The 16,953-nt window shown below is 56.5% G+C and overlaps 1 protein-coding gene across 5 annotated transcripts in view; it reads left to right on the top strand.

Moving 5' to 3' along the window:
- The window catches only part of TTC7B (tetratricopeptide repeat domain 7B), a 230,839-nt gene extending 218,825 nt beyond the window's left edge, over positions 1-12,014 (top strand). For 4 of the 5 annotated variants that reach the window (XM_081290635.1, XM_081290634.1, XM_081290632.1 and 1 more), the window contains one exon: positions 11,051-11,406. In XM_081290635.1, the coding sequence (XP_081146761.1) occupies positions 11,051-11,272 (222 nt within the window). In that variant the 3' untranslated portion in view covers positions 11,273-11,406. Of the gene's footprint in view, positions 1-11,050 lie in introns of all 5 variants that reach the window. The other variant, XM_081290633.1, reaches the window with a different exon arrangement.
- The last annotated feature ends 4,939 nt before the right edge of the window (positions 12,015-16,953 follow it).

Below are 16,953 nucleotides of genomic sequence, written 5' to 3'. Positions count from 1 at the left end.
TGTCCTCTTATCCTCCTGCCAACAGGCAGATGCTGGCACTGCACACAACAGAGAAGGCCCTGGCCAGCTCAGGGTGCCTCTGTGGGCGAGATCCACAGCAAACACACCCTCCAGTGCCCAACCTGTGTCCTCTGAAAGGGCAGGGAGCCTGGCCCCTGCGGCAGTGTGAGCCACTGAGGCCCCAGCACACATCAGTACTGAGATACCCACGGCACCCAGTGCCTGTTGGTAGAAAGGAGGGGCAGCTAGAAACCTTGGCCATAGCAGAGTGAGCTGGGCCCCACCCTGAGAGCACAGGCACCCAGATGCTCTTCCACAGCTCACTTCTGTGATCTTGGCAGGGTACGGTCAGCCCTCAGTAGCCACAGCTTCCCCAGCCACAGACACAGCCATCCACAGGTCAATATCTGGGGGAAAATTGCATTTATTCTAAATGTGCAGTTTTTCTTGTCATTATTTCCTAACTAATGCAGTGTGATGACTACTTACAGACACTCGCATTGTATCAGGCATTATGAGTGGCCTGGAGAAATCTGAAGTATCCAGAAGGGTGTGCACAGGTGACGGGCCAGCACTGCCCATCGTATTCATGTATGGAACTTGAAGTATCCCAGACCAGGCTCCCCACAGATACTGAAAGATGGCCGTCCCTGCCCCCCTCAGGGCCTCTATTTGCCCCTATAAAATAAGGATGCTGGCCCTTTTGGGAAAGCACCCATGCCCCACCCCACCACCTGGACACCTGCTGCAGGAGGTAGGCAGTGAGGCTGTAGGACTTAGAAGCTGCTGGCAGGCTGGCTGTGGTCCCTCTGCTGAATGTCCCTCTGACCCCCAGGGACTTCTCTGTAACAGCCACCACCACAGCCTATGGATATTTCAGCACTAGTGCTGAGCACCCAGTTTCAAAGAAATTAGGCCAGAGGAAGCGCATGGCACGTCTGTGGGAAATGCACTGGGGCTGGACGGGCCCTTGGGCTCATGGCCAGCTGACGCATCCTCACTGCTGGTGTTCACGTCCCAACCGCCTGTCACTCCGGCGTGCTGCTCATTGCAGAATAAGCTCTTCTAGAATATTCCAATCCTTCCTGGAAGAAAGCAGCTTTAAAAGATTCTGCAGGTCAGATGCTAAAAAAAAGAAAAGAAAAGGAGTGAAAGCCATACATTTTCCTGGGGCTTGATGATGCCTTTGTCTGAACCCACAGTGAGTCTCCTTTGAAGGGCCTGTTAAGTTAGCAGAATTCAGTGAGGTTGAGAGAGTGGGTGGAAACCCTGGGGAGGGAGAGAGGGAGGGAGGGAGAGCTGTTCTAGAAGATTCCTTTAAGGGGGGCTATCCAGTAGAAACGGATGGGGGCTTCACCACATGATTCCAGGAGACCCCGAGAACGTCAGAGTGGGGCTTAGATGACAGGGTCCACTGGGCGTGAGCTGCAGGGGAAGCAGTGAGCTCCCCGCACTGGAGGGTGGAGCAAGAGACCTCCTGTCAGGAACCGAGGCAGAGACTCGTGCATCAGAGGCAGAGCCCCCAGCACCTGTCCCATCCCTGGGGACTTTTCCTTCCACAACTGGTTGGCTGTTGCCTGAGAAAGAGGAGAATCCTTTGAAAACTTCAGTTGTTTCCCTCTGAGGTCTTCCTTCAGAGCTGATGCTGGAAAGGTCTGCTCCCCACAAAGCCCATTTCTTCAAATAAAACACGTGATTGGAAAAGGCCCCGCAAGAGGGTGGCTCATGCAGCCCTTGGATGTCCCTGGTGAGCAATGCCCGTCCTCCCCTGGGACCCTCTGGGGTCCTCCACAGCAGCGGATGGGGTGGGAGGGCCTTTTCCAAAACTCTGCGAGTACACATTCACCCTGGTGGGTAGAGCCTTGGGGTCTGGGGGCCGTGCCCCTGCCCCCCTGGCCCAGGCCAGAAGCCTCATAACCCCTGGTTTGGTTCCTTAGGCTCGTGCTAGGTCTGACTGGCAGCCCAGCCTTGGGGACTTGTTTCAATGACTTGTAGCAGCTTGAGCTCATGTTTTGGTTCTGACATTCAAGCAGGGAGACCTGGGCAGTGGAGGCAGAGGCCACAGCAGTTCCGGAGATTTGGTTTTCATGAGTCCCATCCCCCTCCATGGGAAAGGGTGTAGCCTGGGGCCCTCGCTTCTGCAGAGGCTCCTGCATCCAAGCTGACCTTGGGTAGTAGGACCCCGCCACCACATCAGCTGGCGTTCTCCTGTCCTTTGTCCCCGAAGCCTCCTCCTAACTGCCCTTCAGCCCAGGCTCCCCTGAGCAGCACAGAAGCTGCCTTTGTCCTTCTGAAGGTTAAGTGGCTTCATGAACACTCTGTCCCCATCCAGGGCCTTGAGCAGGGCGGAGGGTCTGGAGGCTCCCGGGTGATGGCCGCAGCAGGTGCGTGTGCCTAAGGAGGAACCAAGAGCGAGCACACGGGGTGCCACTGCCCCTGCAGCTTGGGCAGCACAAGGTGGTCGTGAAGGCTGGTGTTGGCCTCTGGGGGAGCTACGTCAAAACTGTAAAGTGACCCAAAGGAAAAACTCAGCCCTGTCCAGACAGAATGAGGCCCCCTGCGCTGGTGTCTGTTGGGCAGAGATGTGAGCCGTGTGGGGTAGGTCAGGACGTGCTCGCCTTTGCTGCACACCTGGGACCTGGGCCCCGGGAGCTCCTGGCCTGGAGGGAGGCTTTCTAGGCTAGCCCTGTTGGCCCAGACATCCGCTTGTCCCCCTAGCAAACTCTCAGAACACACAAAACCCAAAACAGAGCCCAGTTTAGAGAGCAGGGCTCATGGGGCTGCTGGAATCCAGGTGGAGAAGCCAGCAGCCCCTTCCCGTACACCCCCAGGTGGTGCTCCCTGTTCCCTCTTGAGGCCCTGGTGGAAAGCAGGTGGGTTCGCAGCTGCAGCCACAAAACGCTTATGCCCCAAACTGATGGCCTCTCTTTTGCTTTTGAGAGAAGAAAGGCCACTGGGGAGGGCAGGAGGCCGGGGCAGCCCCAGGCTGTGTTAGCTGCTCCACAGAAGGCCTTTCAAAGCCCTGTTCCCTGTGGTCTCTCAGAGTGGCACTGGTTTGCTATTTATGTTAGGATTTGAAAGAAACATTTTTGAAAACACACCCTCCCTTCCCTCTGATCTATGGAGTCCTCAGAAAAGAAAATGCAAATACCCAAAAGCCATGGCATGGTGGGCCCTCTCAGCTGAGGCTTGTGTTCTGAGAATGCAGACGCCCAGACCAGGCCTCAGGGCGGGGAGGAGCTCCTGTGGGGACCAACTCAGTTTGCCATGCACACAGCCCCTGGGGGGACAGGCAGCAGACGGCTGGGGTCCAGGCAGTGCCAGAGCTGCGGAGCCCTGTGTGCAGAGACAACCTCGCGCTGGCCCCTGGCTCCACCAACCCTGGGGCTCTGCCCTCTGGCCCCACTCGGGGACCAGTGGGGACAAGGCCCTGAGCAGACTCTTATCCTCTTTGGCCCTCTGTTTCCTCATCAGCAAAAAAAAGCGTCAGACTAGATGACCACGGGTGGGTTCTGGGGTTTTCTTGGGGAGCAGAGGCTGTGTGACATGTGAGAGCTGCCGAAGGGAGGCCATGGCAGCCCTCTGGGCTCCACGGGAACAGCACCTTCCCCAGGCACCACGCCACACTGCCTTCCCTGGGAGTAGAGGAGGCTCTGAGTGTGCTGGCCTGACTCAGGGGCATGGACAGGGTGACCTAAGGCCAGAACTGCCGGGGCTTGCTATTGGGCAGTACGAGGAGCAGGCCACGTCACTCCCCCTGTTACCTCTACCCACAGCATCCCAGCCACCCACTCGTCTTTCCCTCCATCTGTCCAGCAAGTGTTCCCAAGAGCCCCCTCTGCCAGGCCCGCTCCTGGTGCTGCATGTGCTAAGACAGTCCCTGCTCTTAGGGAGCAGAGAAGGCAGCAGACAGTCGGCCAGTTGCTGGCATCACAGGAGGGCCCCCTTTCCCCTCAGGTCCTAGCAGGAATGAGAAGGACTCTGGTCCCAGTACTAAGGACAGCCGTTGGGAGCTTCACACACCGCCTCATGTGGTCCTGTCGCTTGCCCGTGAGCCATTGTCCTCCTCCTGCAGATGAAGCATCTGAAGTGCAGAGCATGGGCCCCCGAAGGCCCAGCGCCCCTCTGCTCTCGGACAACACCGAGTCTTTCCTCTGGGGCGCAGAGGGTTCCTCTGACACATGTCACCCACAGCAGCCAGGACTCACAGAGCCCCTTTAGCTGCTACATCGTCACCTTTGTCCAAAGGTCTTGGGAATCCTGGTGGGGCTCCAGTGGCCCCAGCAGTGCCCCAGGTCCTGCCCTGGGAAGGCCCTGGGTGCCTAGGCCCCCTCACCCTCCCCAAGGCCCCCCTCACCCTTCCCAAGGCCCAGGGCTGGCGCCTGCACACAGGCAACATGGATTTAAATGGTATCATTGTCGCTTACGTTTTCAGGGCCTGCTCATTTGTTCTTTCTGCCCTGATTACCAGCCACCTGCTCAGTGTCAGGCCCAGAGGTACAGAGATGACCAGGCTCCCTCAGCCCTGCCTCCGGGCGCTCACAGCAAAGCCGGAGATGAGGCATTGTCGTTAGCATAGCACCTGTCACACAGGATACAGCCAGTAAAACCCTCCACGCGTGGATGAGAACCCTGTGTGCTCTGGAGGCTAATGTGAGTGGCGGGTCCCTGCCTTTGTCCCCCGGTCTATTTGTGTGTTTGGAGAAGCCACCTGCCCACACCACCTTAACACCGCACCCCCCACCCTGCAGTGGTGTCATGGTGGAGTTTCTGACCTAAATCTGAGACAAAAGTTGTCCAAGTCCCACCCTGACATCAGCCTTCCTCCCCATCCTCGGCCTTGCTGTGGCCTCCCAGCCTCTGCATAAGCCAGGCAGCTGCCGAGGCGGGCGGCTCACTGCTGCTCGGGGACGCGATGCTGGTGTGTGGCCCACAGCCGCACCCAGGCCCTGGCACAGAGAGCACTGGCGAGTGGGTTGCCTCCATCCTCGCACCAGAGGCTTGATTTCCACAACACCATGCATGGGAAAAAGCAGAAGCCACCCAGAGAGGTGCAGCTGACTCCCACCGGCGCTAAGCCCCAGGACTTCTCTTCCCCAGTAGCTTCTTTTTCAGGGACATCATCTCCCTGTGCCCCTCAAGGTACAAGCAGTGGGTCGTGACAAAGCCAGCACTCAGCTGGCCAGGGGGAGGTCCAAGATCTCCCAAAGGGGCTTTGGCCCTTTGGGTCTCTGACTCAGAAAATGGCCAGGCGCCTGCTGCTCCCTCTGACATCCCAGGGCTCCAGGGCTCCTGCCGACTCCCTGGGCACTTGGCCAGGTGTTTAGTCCTGGTGCAGCAATTACCCGGGCATGAGGAAGATGCTAGCTGCCGTCATGCTAGCCAAGTCCAAGTCCATTCTGTCTGATTTGAAATAACAGGTTTAATTTAATCCCTTATTTCCAATTTGGTGTATCACCAAGATTTTATTTGTACAAAACACCTGATTAGAATAATTACAAGCTTGGGGAGCTGTCTCCACTGTGTCTACAAGAGGGACTAGCACGTGAGCCCTGAGCTTCCCCTTCTCCTGGGGCAGCCCCAGCTGGCGCAGACACCAGGGCTGGGAAGGTGGGAGCTGGGCTCCGCACCCTCTGCAGGAGGTGCAGAGGCCACACGCATGCGCGTCACGGGTTTTAAGTCTCACTTCACAGAGGCCTTACCCAGGTCGTCTTGTCTGTGAGATGTGGTCTGCAGTAGCAGCTTCTCCTTGACCTGGGTGAGGGTGTCTGGGCCATCTCCTGGTGGTTTTTGTCAATTCCGATGCAGGTGCCATGAGAGGCAGGTCATGTGGTCATGAAATACGTCATCAGAATCTCTTCCTGCCAGGTGGCGGCTGGGAGCAGGAGCCAAGTGCCCCAGGGTAGGGCTGCCCAAGGCAGGAGCAGTGTCTTGGGCTCTTGGAGGAATGGGGAGTCCTGGGGCTTTGCGCAGAGGACTGTGGCTCCAGCAGGGACAGCCAGGCTGGCAGTGCTCAGAGTTCAAGGGACTCAGCAGTGTGTCACTGGCAGCTAGCCTGGCAGAACCCGGAGGAGGTCGGGTCGCATTGGCAAAGAGAGGAGTTCAGTGCAGCCTCAGAGGGAGGCCCCTGGTCTTTGGAGACGAGAGGAGCCGGGGCGTGTGAGTTCAGCAAGGATATCCGCGCTCCAGTAGAGGAGTCGGGCTGGGGCAGGGCAGGAAGGCCTGTTGGCTGCATGGGGATGTGGGTGGCATGTCACTTCTGACACATCTAGGTCCCAGTCCTCCTCTGGCCAATTTTCTTACAACACTGGCCCCGAGCAACAGCTCAGACCCCAGCTGGAATCTGCCCTGCTTGATCCCGCGGAGTGACTGATCTCCACGCTGCTCCTGCGGCACTGGGGAGAGGCCTGTTTTTCGTTCCTGTGCCAAGCTGCCCCAGCAGGTCTGTGCTGCCTCCCTGAGCGGCTCCAGCTTTGGGGATTAATCCCGCTAAACAGATTGCTTGGTAAACCTCCAGGCATCAGGAACGGCAGCCTGCTCCTCCCTGAGGAACACAGCCAGGTCTCTGGAGGCTGAAGAGCCGCAGAAGTTCAGTGGCCCAGTGCCAAGGCTGATGGTCAAATGAGTCCACTGGGCTGGTTCTCAGTGGGAATTTGGGGGGTGGGTAGACATGCCCCTTCCCTGTACCCTGGAGCACCCACAGTCAGGGGCTGCTAGACTCTGCCCCACCCCAGCAGGGAAGAGACAGTCGCAGCTGCTGAGAGCAGCACCCTCGGGCCTCCACACCTGGCTGGTCCACTTTCTGCCTAACAGGACACCCCAGTCCTGTGGCACCTGCAGCCACCCCAAACCTTAAGATCCCAGCCAACCTTTGAGCCACCAGAGAGAGGCAAGGAGCTCTCCTGGTCAGGAGTGAACATCAGGATGCAGGCCTAAGCCAGAGAAAAGCGGTGCCTCCAGAGGAGCCATTTCCCAGTCGTGGGAAGCAATCAAATGGACCATTAGTGGTCAGAGAAATGAAAGGGGAGAGCGCTGCTGCCCTTGGCTGTTGCCCGGATGCAACTGGGTTATTGCCTGAGGGCACCAGGGTGTTGCTAGGGTTTGGATAGACGTGTCCCCCAAAAGCCCCTGTGTTAGTTCGGGAGATGAAAGGATCAGATCATGAGAGCTGTGACCTAATGAGAGGGTTGGTCCATTTGGTGGATTAATCACTGAATGGATCACTGGGTGGTAACTGTAGGCAGTGGGGGCCTGGCTGGAGGAAGTGGGTCACTGGACGCCTGCCTTTGGGGATTATACATTCCGTCCCTGGCTCCTCCCCCTCTATCTCTGCTTCCTGGTTGCCATGATCTGATCACCCCTTCTCCTCCCACCCCTTTCTGCCATGTTCGGCCCCTCCTCGGGGCCCAGAATAGTGAAGTCAGCCCCGACCTCTGACACTGAGCTCAAAACAAGCTCTTCTGCTCTAAGTTGTTCTGTTCAGGTATTTTGGTCTCAGCGAGGAAAACCTGACTGACGCAGATGTGGCCTGAGAGCCTGCAGAGACCTTAGCCTCTCTTCACAAGGCCCAAGGGCAGCACAGTCTGGTGGCCTTGGCAGCCTACAAATTGTGTCCATTGGCCCAGGGACCTTGGGCAAGAACATGGCCTCTGAATGCTGCCTCCTTGCACTTAAGGCAATAGGAGAGGAGCCAAGTCAGGTGCCCACATGGTTCCTGACAGCGAGGGGTTTCCCACAGAGGGAGACGGCAGCAGGGTCTGGCCACACCGAGTGCAGCCAAGTGAGCAAGGACACCTCTGTCTTACACCATGCCGAGGTCCCCGTCACCCTTGCCAGAAGCATACAGGGGGCCTCCTGGCAGGAGAGCCCATGGAACCCCCTGGGGGATGCGAACCCCTATCTTAACCCTCACTCCGCTGCTCAGCCCCACTGTACAAGTCCCCGCCTGCTCGTATCTCCTTGGGCTACACTGGAATGTTCTAGGCGAGGCGAGGCTGAGGCCCTCCCCTAGAAGGAAGCAGCAGGAGCAGGAGTCTTGCTGACTGCATCCTGGGCAGGTGATCTCCTGTCATGTCTGGCTGCCCCTCAGGGTGGGGAGACCCCCCCCATCTTGGACAATGGCAGGATTATTTGCCACTCCGCACAGAGGACCCAGGCAGGCCCTAGGAGTTTGGAGAAGCAGGTTCTGCAGGAGCCTACCTGCAAAGTAGGGGTTGGGGCACTGGGGGCCCAGGCCAGGGGCTACCACTGGGCTCTCGAGGCAGTGGGAGCAGCCCTCGCATCCTGCTGCACACGGGTCCTAGCCGTGCCCATGTGAAATGGCTTTGGGTCCCCTGGGAATCAAATGCACTTAGGATAGTGCTCAGTGTGTCACCAACACTGGGGAAACATCTGCTGTCAAGACTGTGGCCGTGTGGGTTCTCGTCCTGTTACAAAGCCCAGCCCAAGCTGAGCATCTGCCTATTCTTGCGCCAGTTCCTTGTCCTCTAAGATGGATGGAGAGGGCTGGAGGAAACCCTGTGCAGACTGGGACGCGTCCTCTGCAGGGTCTGGCTCCTGCTCCTTCTTCTCCTCCTCCTCCTGCGTCTTCCTCCTCCACTTTCCCTCGAGCAGCTTTCTGAACTCTCTTCTTCTTAGACCTGTGGCTCCCACTCCTCCACCTCTGAGTAGAGAACCACCCTCGGGCTCACACTGCCCTGGGGATGTGTGTCCCCTTGGCTGGCATCCCACTGGCCACAAGCTCGCAGTTGGTCTTAGGTCTGGGTAACTCTTGGAAGTCAGGTTGCTTTTCTTGGCTCTGGTGGGAAGTCAGCCCAAGGAGCCCTCTGGGCCGCCTGGATGCTGCCCTCTGGGCCTGGATGCTGCCCACTGGAGGTGCCCTACTACCGCACAGAGCTTGTCTCAGACATGTGTTTCCAGGGCGAGCCCGCCTGCCCCCTGCACACGTGCCACGTAGCCTGTGGCTCAGGCGTAGCCTGGGGCTGGCAGGCACCTTGTTCACGTCAGTGCACCGGCCATCCTGCTTCTAAGAGACCGATGGTGAAGCCCAAGCTGGAGAGCAGTCTGGACTGGCCTTGTGGGGACTTGCACACCCCACCTAAGAGAAGGGCCATGTCACATTCCTGGTGGAAAGACTAGCCTGGAAGGTGTCGGGTGTCCACACACCCAAATGCCAGGCAAGACCAGTGTGATCCCAAAAGAAGGAACAAAGGGGTTTCAGCATTCACCTGGAATGGTACAGGACAAGGCAGTCAGGAAATACATAAATAACAGCAAAGGCAAGAGGATTGTCTCAGATCCTCCGAGAACATGGTTCAGAGTGACGGAGCATGGCCCCATTTCCTGTCTCAACTCACTGGGTGGCAGAGGCAATACTGCCAGTGTGACGGGTGGGCAGCAGGGCCTGGTGGAGCTCAGTCCAGGGGCAGAAATGCTTCTCTTCTGCCAGAGCATTTCAGAATCAAGGCTGGGTTGTGGCTCAGAGGTAGAGTTCACCTAGCATGTGTGAGGCACTGGGTTCAAACCTCAGCACCACATAAAAATAAAATAAAGGTATTATGTCCAACTACAACTAAAAAAATAAATGTTTAAAAAAAAGTCTAATCATGTGTCAGATCTTTCAAAGGAGAACTTACTAAGCTTTGAAGTAACCCTAAAAAGTCATCAATCATCAATGTTTAATTTAAAATACCTTGGATTCTAGAAAGCGCAAAATCAAAGGAAAGGCATGTAATGATACCCTCCTGTAATCTCAGCTCCTCGGGAAGCTGAGGCCACAGGATACCAAGTTTTAAAAGGACTGGGAATAAAACTCAGTAGTACAGTGCTTGCCTGGCAGGCATGAGGCCCTGGGTTCCATCCCCAGGGCTACGGGACATCAAAGGCTAGAAAGTTATACTAGTGAGTGAAGGTGAGTCTTATAGAAGATTCTTATAGGAGGCCTGGGAAAGCAAACTTCGATGGTTGTTAAAGAAACGTAGATTTCAACAGGAGCAGGTGTTGCATTGGTGACATTAGTACAAAGAAGAGCCACACTGAAAGGAGCAGGCCACCACAGAGTCTGGCTGGGAGGCGAGCCTTCCCACAGAGCCACGCGTATTTGGAGAACCCTAGAAAGAGTCTGACCTTTCACCCAGTAATGGCCACTTTGGAGAAATTTGGCCCAAAGGGAGAATCTTCAAATGGCCATCAAGGGCCACTGTGGGAGCCCTGGGGGACACTGGGCTCCCTGCCCTTTGCCCTTCACCTGGAACAGTTCAGTTGTGACTGTTTATACATAAAACTATGTGTTTTCTCAGTGAGATTTCATTTTGCCAAATTTTCCCAGAACTATTAAAAAGACGTGAAATCCACTGATCCAAAAGAAGACAGAGCGCGTTCTGGGCAGTGTTCCTGGCCATGAGAGGTCTAACAGCGAAGAGACTGTTCTGACCTCAGCTCCCTCCCCACAGCAGAGCCCTTGGGTGGAAGTGTACGAATGCACTGCTCTGGACAGGCCGAGGGGGGACGGTGTGACCAGATGTTCTGGGGCCCATACAAACACACCCTGACTGGAATTGTGCAGCGCCACAGCTGTGCAGGGCCCAGATGGGGCAAGCTGGGGACGTGGAGCCCAAGGGCTTGGTTAGGGCAAGAGGCTGTGAGCAGCTTTAAGAAGTGTGTCATCACCACCATGACAGCAGTGGCCCCAGTGACATTTCTTTAGGTCAAAGCCTAAAAGGTGACGATAGCCTTCCATCAGGCTGGTGGGTGCTGGGACGTGGCCCGTAGGCACCCTGAGGCGGCACAGAGAGTACCTTTGCAGTTGGTGCCTTCCTGGTTGTAGTTTGCAGATGAACCACAGGAAGCTGCCTCTTTGGTCAAAGATGGCTAAACTCCAGCAGCTCCACGGGGTCCAAGCCACTGCTTTGACTATTGCCCTGAGACAGGGATCTCTTGAGACTGGAGTGACATTCCCACCTCCGTGAACTACTGAAAACGGAAGGAACAAATAGGTGCCCAGAGCTCTCTGACCTGTCTGACTGTCTGTCTGTCTCTCTGCCTCCGGCAGGCGCTGATCCTTCACCAGCTGGGCCGCTACAGCCTGGCAGAGAAGATCCTCCGGGACGCGGTGCAGGTGAACTCGACAGCCCACGAGGTGTGGAACGGGCTGGGCGAGGTCCTCCAAGCTCAGGGCAACGACGCTGCGGCCACCGAGTGCTTCCTGACGGCCCTGGAGCTGGAGGCCAGCAGCCCGGCCGTGCCCTTCACCATCATCCCCCGCGTGCTCTGAGCAGGCCCTGCCTCACCTGCCTCGCACGCCAAGGACGCTCTGCCTGGGCCCGGGGAGCACCCTGTGGCCCGGGGGTGGCTCTGCCGCTCCGAGGCCCTGGAGGATGTTCCACTGACCACAGCGAGCTCACCAACCACCCCATCACCACTCGCTCCTTGCGCGTTCCTCTGCTGTTGGGCCAGCTTGGTGACAGTCTCTGAACCTTCTGGCGGGGTTCACAGGGATTATGTGCCATATCTGGTTAGCTGACATCTGAGTTTTAAGTGAAATGATTATGGAGTTAATCAGCCAATGTAGAAGAGTATATTCAAAGGTGAAACTCAGTGGCAGAACAGATTATTTTTATCAGAGCTGTAAAGAAAACAACTGTCTGTCCTCTGCTCAGCCACCACAGCCCAGAAACCAAATGTGAATCCTCTGTTCCCACCTCAGCACCCGTCCACGCCAGGACACCAGCTGGCGGTTTCTCGGTTTATTGTCAATAATTGTACCCTGTGAAGAATTACTGTTCTCCTCACTTAGAACAAAGCCTGAGTCCAAGAATATTTATATTTTACCAATATATGCCTGTTACAAGAGAAGGAAATATGAGTTATTTAAGTTTAACTTTTTTATGTGAATTCAGAGTTTATTTATCGATGGAAATATGTACAAAGAAGCTTCAAATGGAATATTTACCGACATTCCTTATACATGGCAGACACTTGGCTAAATGGGAAGATGATGTTAATAAAAAAAATGATTTTTAAATGGACCCATGGCTCATGTCTTTCATAAAAGCTGTTAGACTGGAGGTCGGGTTGTGACCTAGTTCCTAGAGTGGAGAGTCGTCTGTGCCTGAGGCCTGCTTTGGGCACGTCCCTCTACCCCGGGCATCAGGCAGCTCAGGCAGCAGGGGAGGCTGCTACCTGGGGATGGTCCTGAGACAGCAGCCTCTGAGACACACCCCGAGTCCGGCCTGGGCCTGGTTCTGCGGCTCCCTGCCAGAGGCCAGCCAAGCCTCTCTCCTCACTTGTAGTCAGAGGATCCTCTTAGTACACGTCTCCGTGTCCTCAGTATGCAGACCTCCTCTTGGAACAGTACTTTGGGTTTGGAATTCACCCTTCCCAACTCGCCCCATGTTGCCTGGAAGCGGGTTGAGACTGGAGCCCATGACCCAGGCTTGGCCAGGCAGCATCTGGGCGCAACAAGGAAAGCTCTCACTCTTCCCCCCTGGACCTCAACCTCAGAGGTCAGGCTGGGCCTGAGCAGCCTTCCTGCCTCCTCAGGCCAGGCCTTTGCCTTAGCATCTGTGCCCATCAGCCCGCCTGGCGCCCCTTCCCTCCAACATGCCCAACTCGCAGAAGAACCACCCGCAGGGCTCAGGGATGCACAGGGCCTGGCTTGGATAGCCTCCAGTTCCAGTGACTGCGGCAGGTTTGGGCAAGGTCAGTAAAAGACCCCCCCGGACTTTAGTCATGGAACTGTTATGGGGGAAAGGCCTCTCTCTGCTAGATGTGGTGTTCTAAGAGATACCATCTGGGGGCTGCCGGGGGCCATTTGGCATGGGGGGCAGGGTGCTGCCTGAGAATAGTGCCAACTCAGAAAAAGAGAAAATGAGATAGACCCTGGGCCCAGGGTCACCACTGCGGCCCTGGAGCCCAAGATCTTTCCAGGCACCTGGGCTCGCTCTTTCGCTCACCTGTACAAGGTGTCTGAGAAATGCCGGGAAGTACTGTCCCCGAACTCCCCGTCCGCAACTCTCCCAAACCCCTGTGTCCTGCCTTAATCCACCCTGAGTTCCGCTTCTCAGGAGGTCCTCCGTTCTACCCACACCACATCTCAAAGCTCCATTCGCCACCCTCATGCCCACCAGCACCTCGGCCCAGCGTCTCATGGAACAGCCCAGATTCCTCAAGATGGTCACACATCAGCCTAGGTGGTCCCGTGCATCTGCCCACAGGACACCCTGTCCTTGCCAAGCACCAATCATGCTGTAGGCTGTAAACGGCTCCCTGGGCACCGCACCTGAGTGGCTGCCCTGCGGCTGCTGGTGCCACTCTCTGCACCCCTCCCTCGCCCCCTCCCGGCCTCTCTCTGGCTCCTCTCCCTGTCCCTCTTCCTACCTCAAAAGCACCCACACTCTCCAGGCAAACCCTAAGACCTTGCCTAGGTCCTGTCAGAGGAGGGACAGGTGGTGGACAGGCTGCAGTGGCCCCAGGACCCTCCACACACACCCACTTGCACAGCAGCTAGGCCCGGCCCCGGAGGTCACTCTTCAGAGCTGCCTCTGCGGCCACCAACCTTCCTCCTACCCTGGTCACTCATCCTGCTGCCCCCACCTGGGTCTCACTAGACGGGACCAGGAAAAGGACACCCTGAAGACACCTCACACAGCAATGGGCTCCCCCAGAAGGTCTTTGGGGATCAGACTGGGGTCCCCTCCTCAAGGACATGACCTGGGGGACCTGCTCCAGCTCTGTGCCTCCCTGGGGGCTGTCCTGAGTCACTGTCCTTCTTGGGCCTCATGGTTAGATGGGGATGGTCACCTGCTTCTAGGCTGGGACATGAGCCAGCAGGTGGCCAGCAGGGTTGTGGAGTGCCAGGCAGGGGACAATACCCCCAGGACCACCACAGGGGGCTCAGGGCCAGGCCTGTCACTCAGCTCCTGAGTGAGCTGGCTGCAGGGAGGTGGCCAGGAGTCCCAGCTGGACAGCTGGCTGCCGCGGCCTCACAAACCCCCTCCCCCATCTTCTGCCATCTGGCCCCTGACCCCCTGAGGACACTAATGTTTCTGTTGACCACTGGGCTGTGGGTCGCACAGATCTGGCTGGAATCCAGTTCTACCTGGTCACATCACCTCCAAGGGACAAGGGCCTCTCAGGGCCACTGGACATTTTAACAGAGCCCAGTCCAGACCCAGCGTCGTACTGGCCAGGGCTGTGCCATCAGGGATTTCCTCTTCCCTCCCGCCTGGCCCAGGCTGCTGTGAGAGCACCGGGCAGCGGGAGGGGGACTGCGCCTCCTATCCCCTCCTCCCACAGTGGTTTGGAGACATGGACGGGAATCCACGCCCTCCTCGGTGTGGGGGAGAAGGTGGGGGCTGTGGGGGGCTGGGTGTGCTGGGCCGAGGCTCCCCCCTCCCTGCCCACCACGCCAGCTCAACCGAGGCCTGCCCAGGGGCCCCCGACCACGGCCTCCTCTCACCTTGTCCTCCACAGCCACAGAGGACCTCCTTGGGCTCGGGGTCCAGCTGAGGCCTGAGCAGGGCAAGAGGCCCACCCTGAGAGGCCCAGTGTGTGGCTCATGCCAGCGGCTCCTAGGGGCCAGGGGCTCGGGCCGTGGGGCCAACTGGGCTGCAGCTGAACCTGGGCCTGGCCTCCTGCGCTCTGAGGAAACTCAGGTACTCACTGGTTCTCTCTGAGCCTCAGTTGGCTCATCTGCCAAGTGGGGAGAACAAGGTCTTGCAAAGCTTCCAACTGTACGTGAAGTGCGGCCGGGCATGTGCGTACTCAGCCAGGGTACCTGTCACACCACTGGACCGCCCACGCCTTCGTTATGGTCCCCAGGCCAAGCCAGGACTGCTCTCCCACACAGCACCCCCAGGCCACAGCAGGACAAGGGAGGTCAAACCTGGGCCTCAGCCTCAGACCCCAGCCCTGCTGCCCCAGAGCTGCATCTGGGAACAGGGGGCACCCAGAAGAACCACCCTGAGGTTTACCAGGCACAGCTGGCCAGGGTGACAGTCCCATCTCAGCCTCCTCGTCCCACTACTGCACCTGCAGCAGACCCAGGGACCTGGCCTGGGGAACTGGGGACTGGAGAGACAGAGAGGAAATGAATAATAGGAATAAATAAACGAGACAACCACCCGACAGGTGGAACCTCCCAGAGCCACTTCAGGGAGGAGTGGAGGCCAGTTTAAACCAAGAGGAGACACCTCTATGAGGCGGTGACATTGAGTGATAAGAAGGTGCCCACCCTGAGAGAGTCCCGGGTTCTTTGTCTTTAAGGGGGACGGTGAGCACATGCCCGAGGCTCAGGGTCCCCTGAGTCATCCGCTAGATGACTAGGCCCAGCCGGTTGGCAGCGGGGCCAGCCCGTCCTGGAATCAGCCATAAGGAGCCGGCCCTGTGGGGAAGGAAGGCGCCCTGACCCAGATATCAAATCAACTTTACATCCCCTCCAGGGCTTTTCTTAAAATATGGCTGTCCAGATGTAACTAATTTAATTTTTTACAACTGTTTTTATGTGACTGACAGTTTTTTAAAACAATAAAATCAAATAAGAAATGTGTAGAAGTCTCAAAAACAACGAGAGTTCTCAGTTCAGGGTCTTTAAACTCTCCGGCTGTCGACTTAGTAGATGTTTTATAAATTTCACTCCTTGGTTTCTAAGATCCTGGACCAGGCTCTTCCTTGGATCCGGGCTGCTCCTGTCTGCACTGGCAGCCGGCAGAGCTCCAGGGAGGGATGAGGCTAACTGGCCGGTGTGTCCTTCAGACGTCCATGGTGGCTGAAGTCCTGATCTCTCTCTGCAGGACGGTGCTACTAGAAGCTGGTGAAAACCTTGGAGGTGGCACCCTGGTCAGAGGTCCTCAGGTCCCAGGGAGCATGCCCAAGTAAGGCCCTTCTCATAAGACTCCTTGGTAGTTTTCACAGGAGGCTAGTTATACAAGGTGGAGCTCCCTGCATGCAGCCTCTCTGCTTCCTGTTAGAGAGGTGACACGTTATCTTGACATTGCCATCCACCAATCACCATGAGGTCCCCACCACAACTGATCGGATTCAGACACTGTGCCCTTGCAGCGCCAAAACTGAGCTAAATAATCCTCCTTTCTTACTAAGTTAGCTGCCTCGGGTGTTTTGTTATAGTAACACGTCACTAACTAATACAATTACCTACAGCTCTTTTTTTTTTTCTAGCAAACAGCTTTTTCTTTTATGATTATAAAGTACACACCTTTTTAACTTCCTCTTGCTGCTGTAAAAAATTGCCAAGAAACACAGCACACATTTATTATCTAGCAGTTCTGGAAGTCAGAAGTCTGAAGTGGGTCTCAAGGGGCAAAACTCAAGGTGACTGCAGGGCTGTGTTCCTTCTGAGTTTTCAAGGGGAGAAGCTGTTCCTTGCCTTTCCAGCTTCTCCGTGGCTTCTTTCCATCTCCAAAGCCAGGGGTGACATCATCCAGCCAGAGTGACCTTAGTCACACCTCCTTCTCTGACCACCCTCCTGCTTCCCATCTCACTGTCAGAAACCTAAAACCCCAGGAGGCCTCCCTGGTGCATCTAGAATCATCTCCCCGTCTCAAGATCCTTGATTGGGTTGGGTGTAGTGGTGCCCCCTGTAATCACAGCAGTCTGGGAGCCTGAGGCAGGGGCATGACAGGGGTGGTCTGAATGTCCTTCAGACGTCCATTGTGACTGAAGTCCTGATCTCCGCAGGGCGGTGCTATTGGAAGCTGGTGAAAACTTTGAGGCCAGCCTCAGCAACTTAGAGAGGCCCTAAGCACCTTAGTGAGACCCTGTCTCAAAACAAAAAATAAAAAGATCAGGGGATGTGGCTCGGTGGTAAAGGGGCCTGGTTTCAACCCTGGTACCAAAAAAAAAAAAAAAAAAATTCTTGATTTGGTTACCTCTTCAAAGTCCCTTTTGCCACGTAGGTTAACACATTACCAGATTCTAGAAGTAGGACGTGGACAT

This window comes from Spermophilus citellus (assembly GCF_964194105.1).
Source record: "Spermophilus citellus genome assembly, chromosome: 4".
Lineage (NCBI taxonomy): Eukaryota > Metazoa > Chordata > Mammalia > Rodentia > Sciuridae > Spermophilus > Spermophilus citellus.
This window is presented reverse-complemented; position numbering and strand designations above follow the sequence as displayed.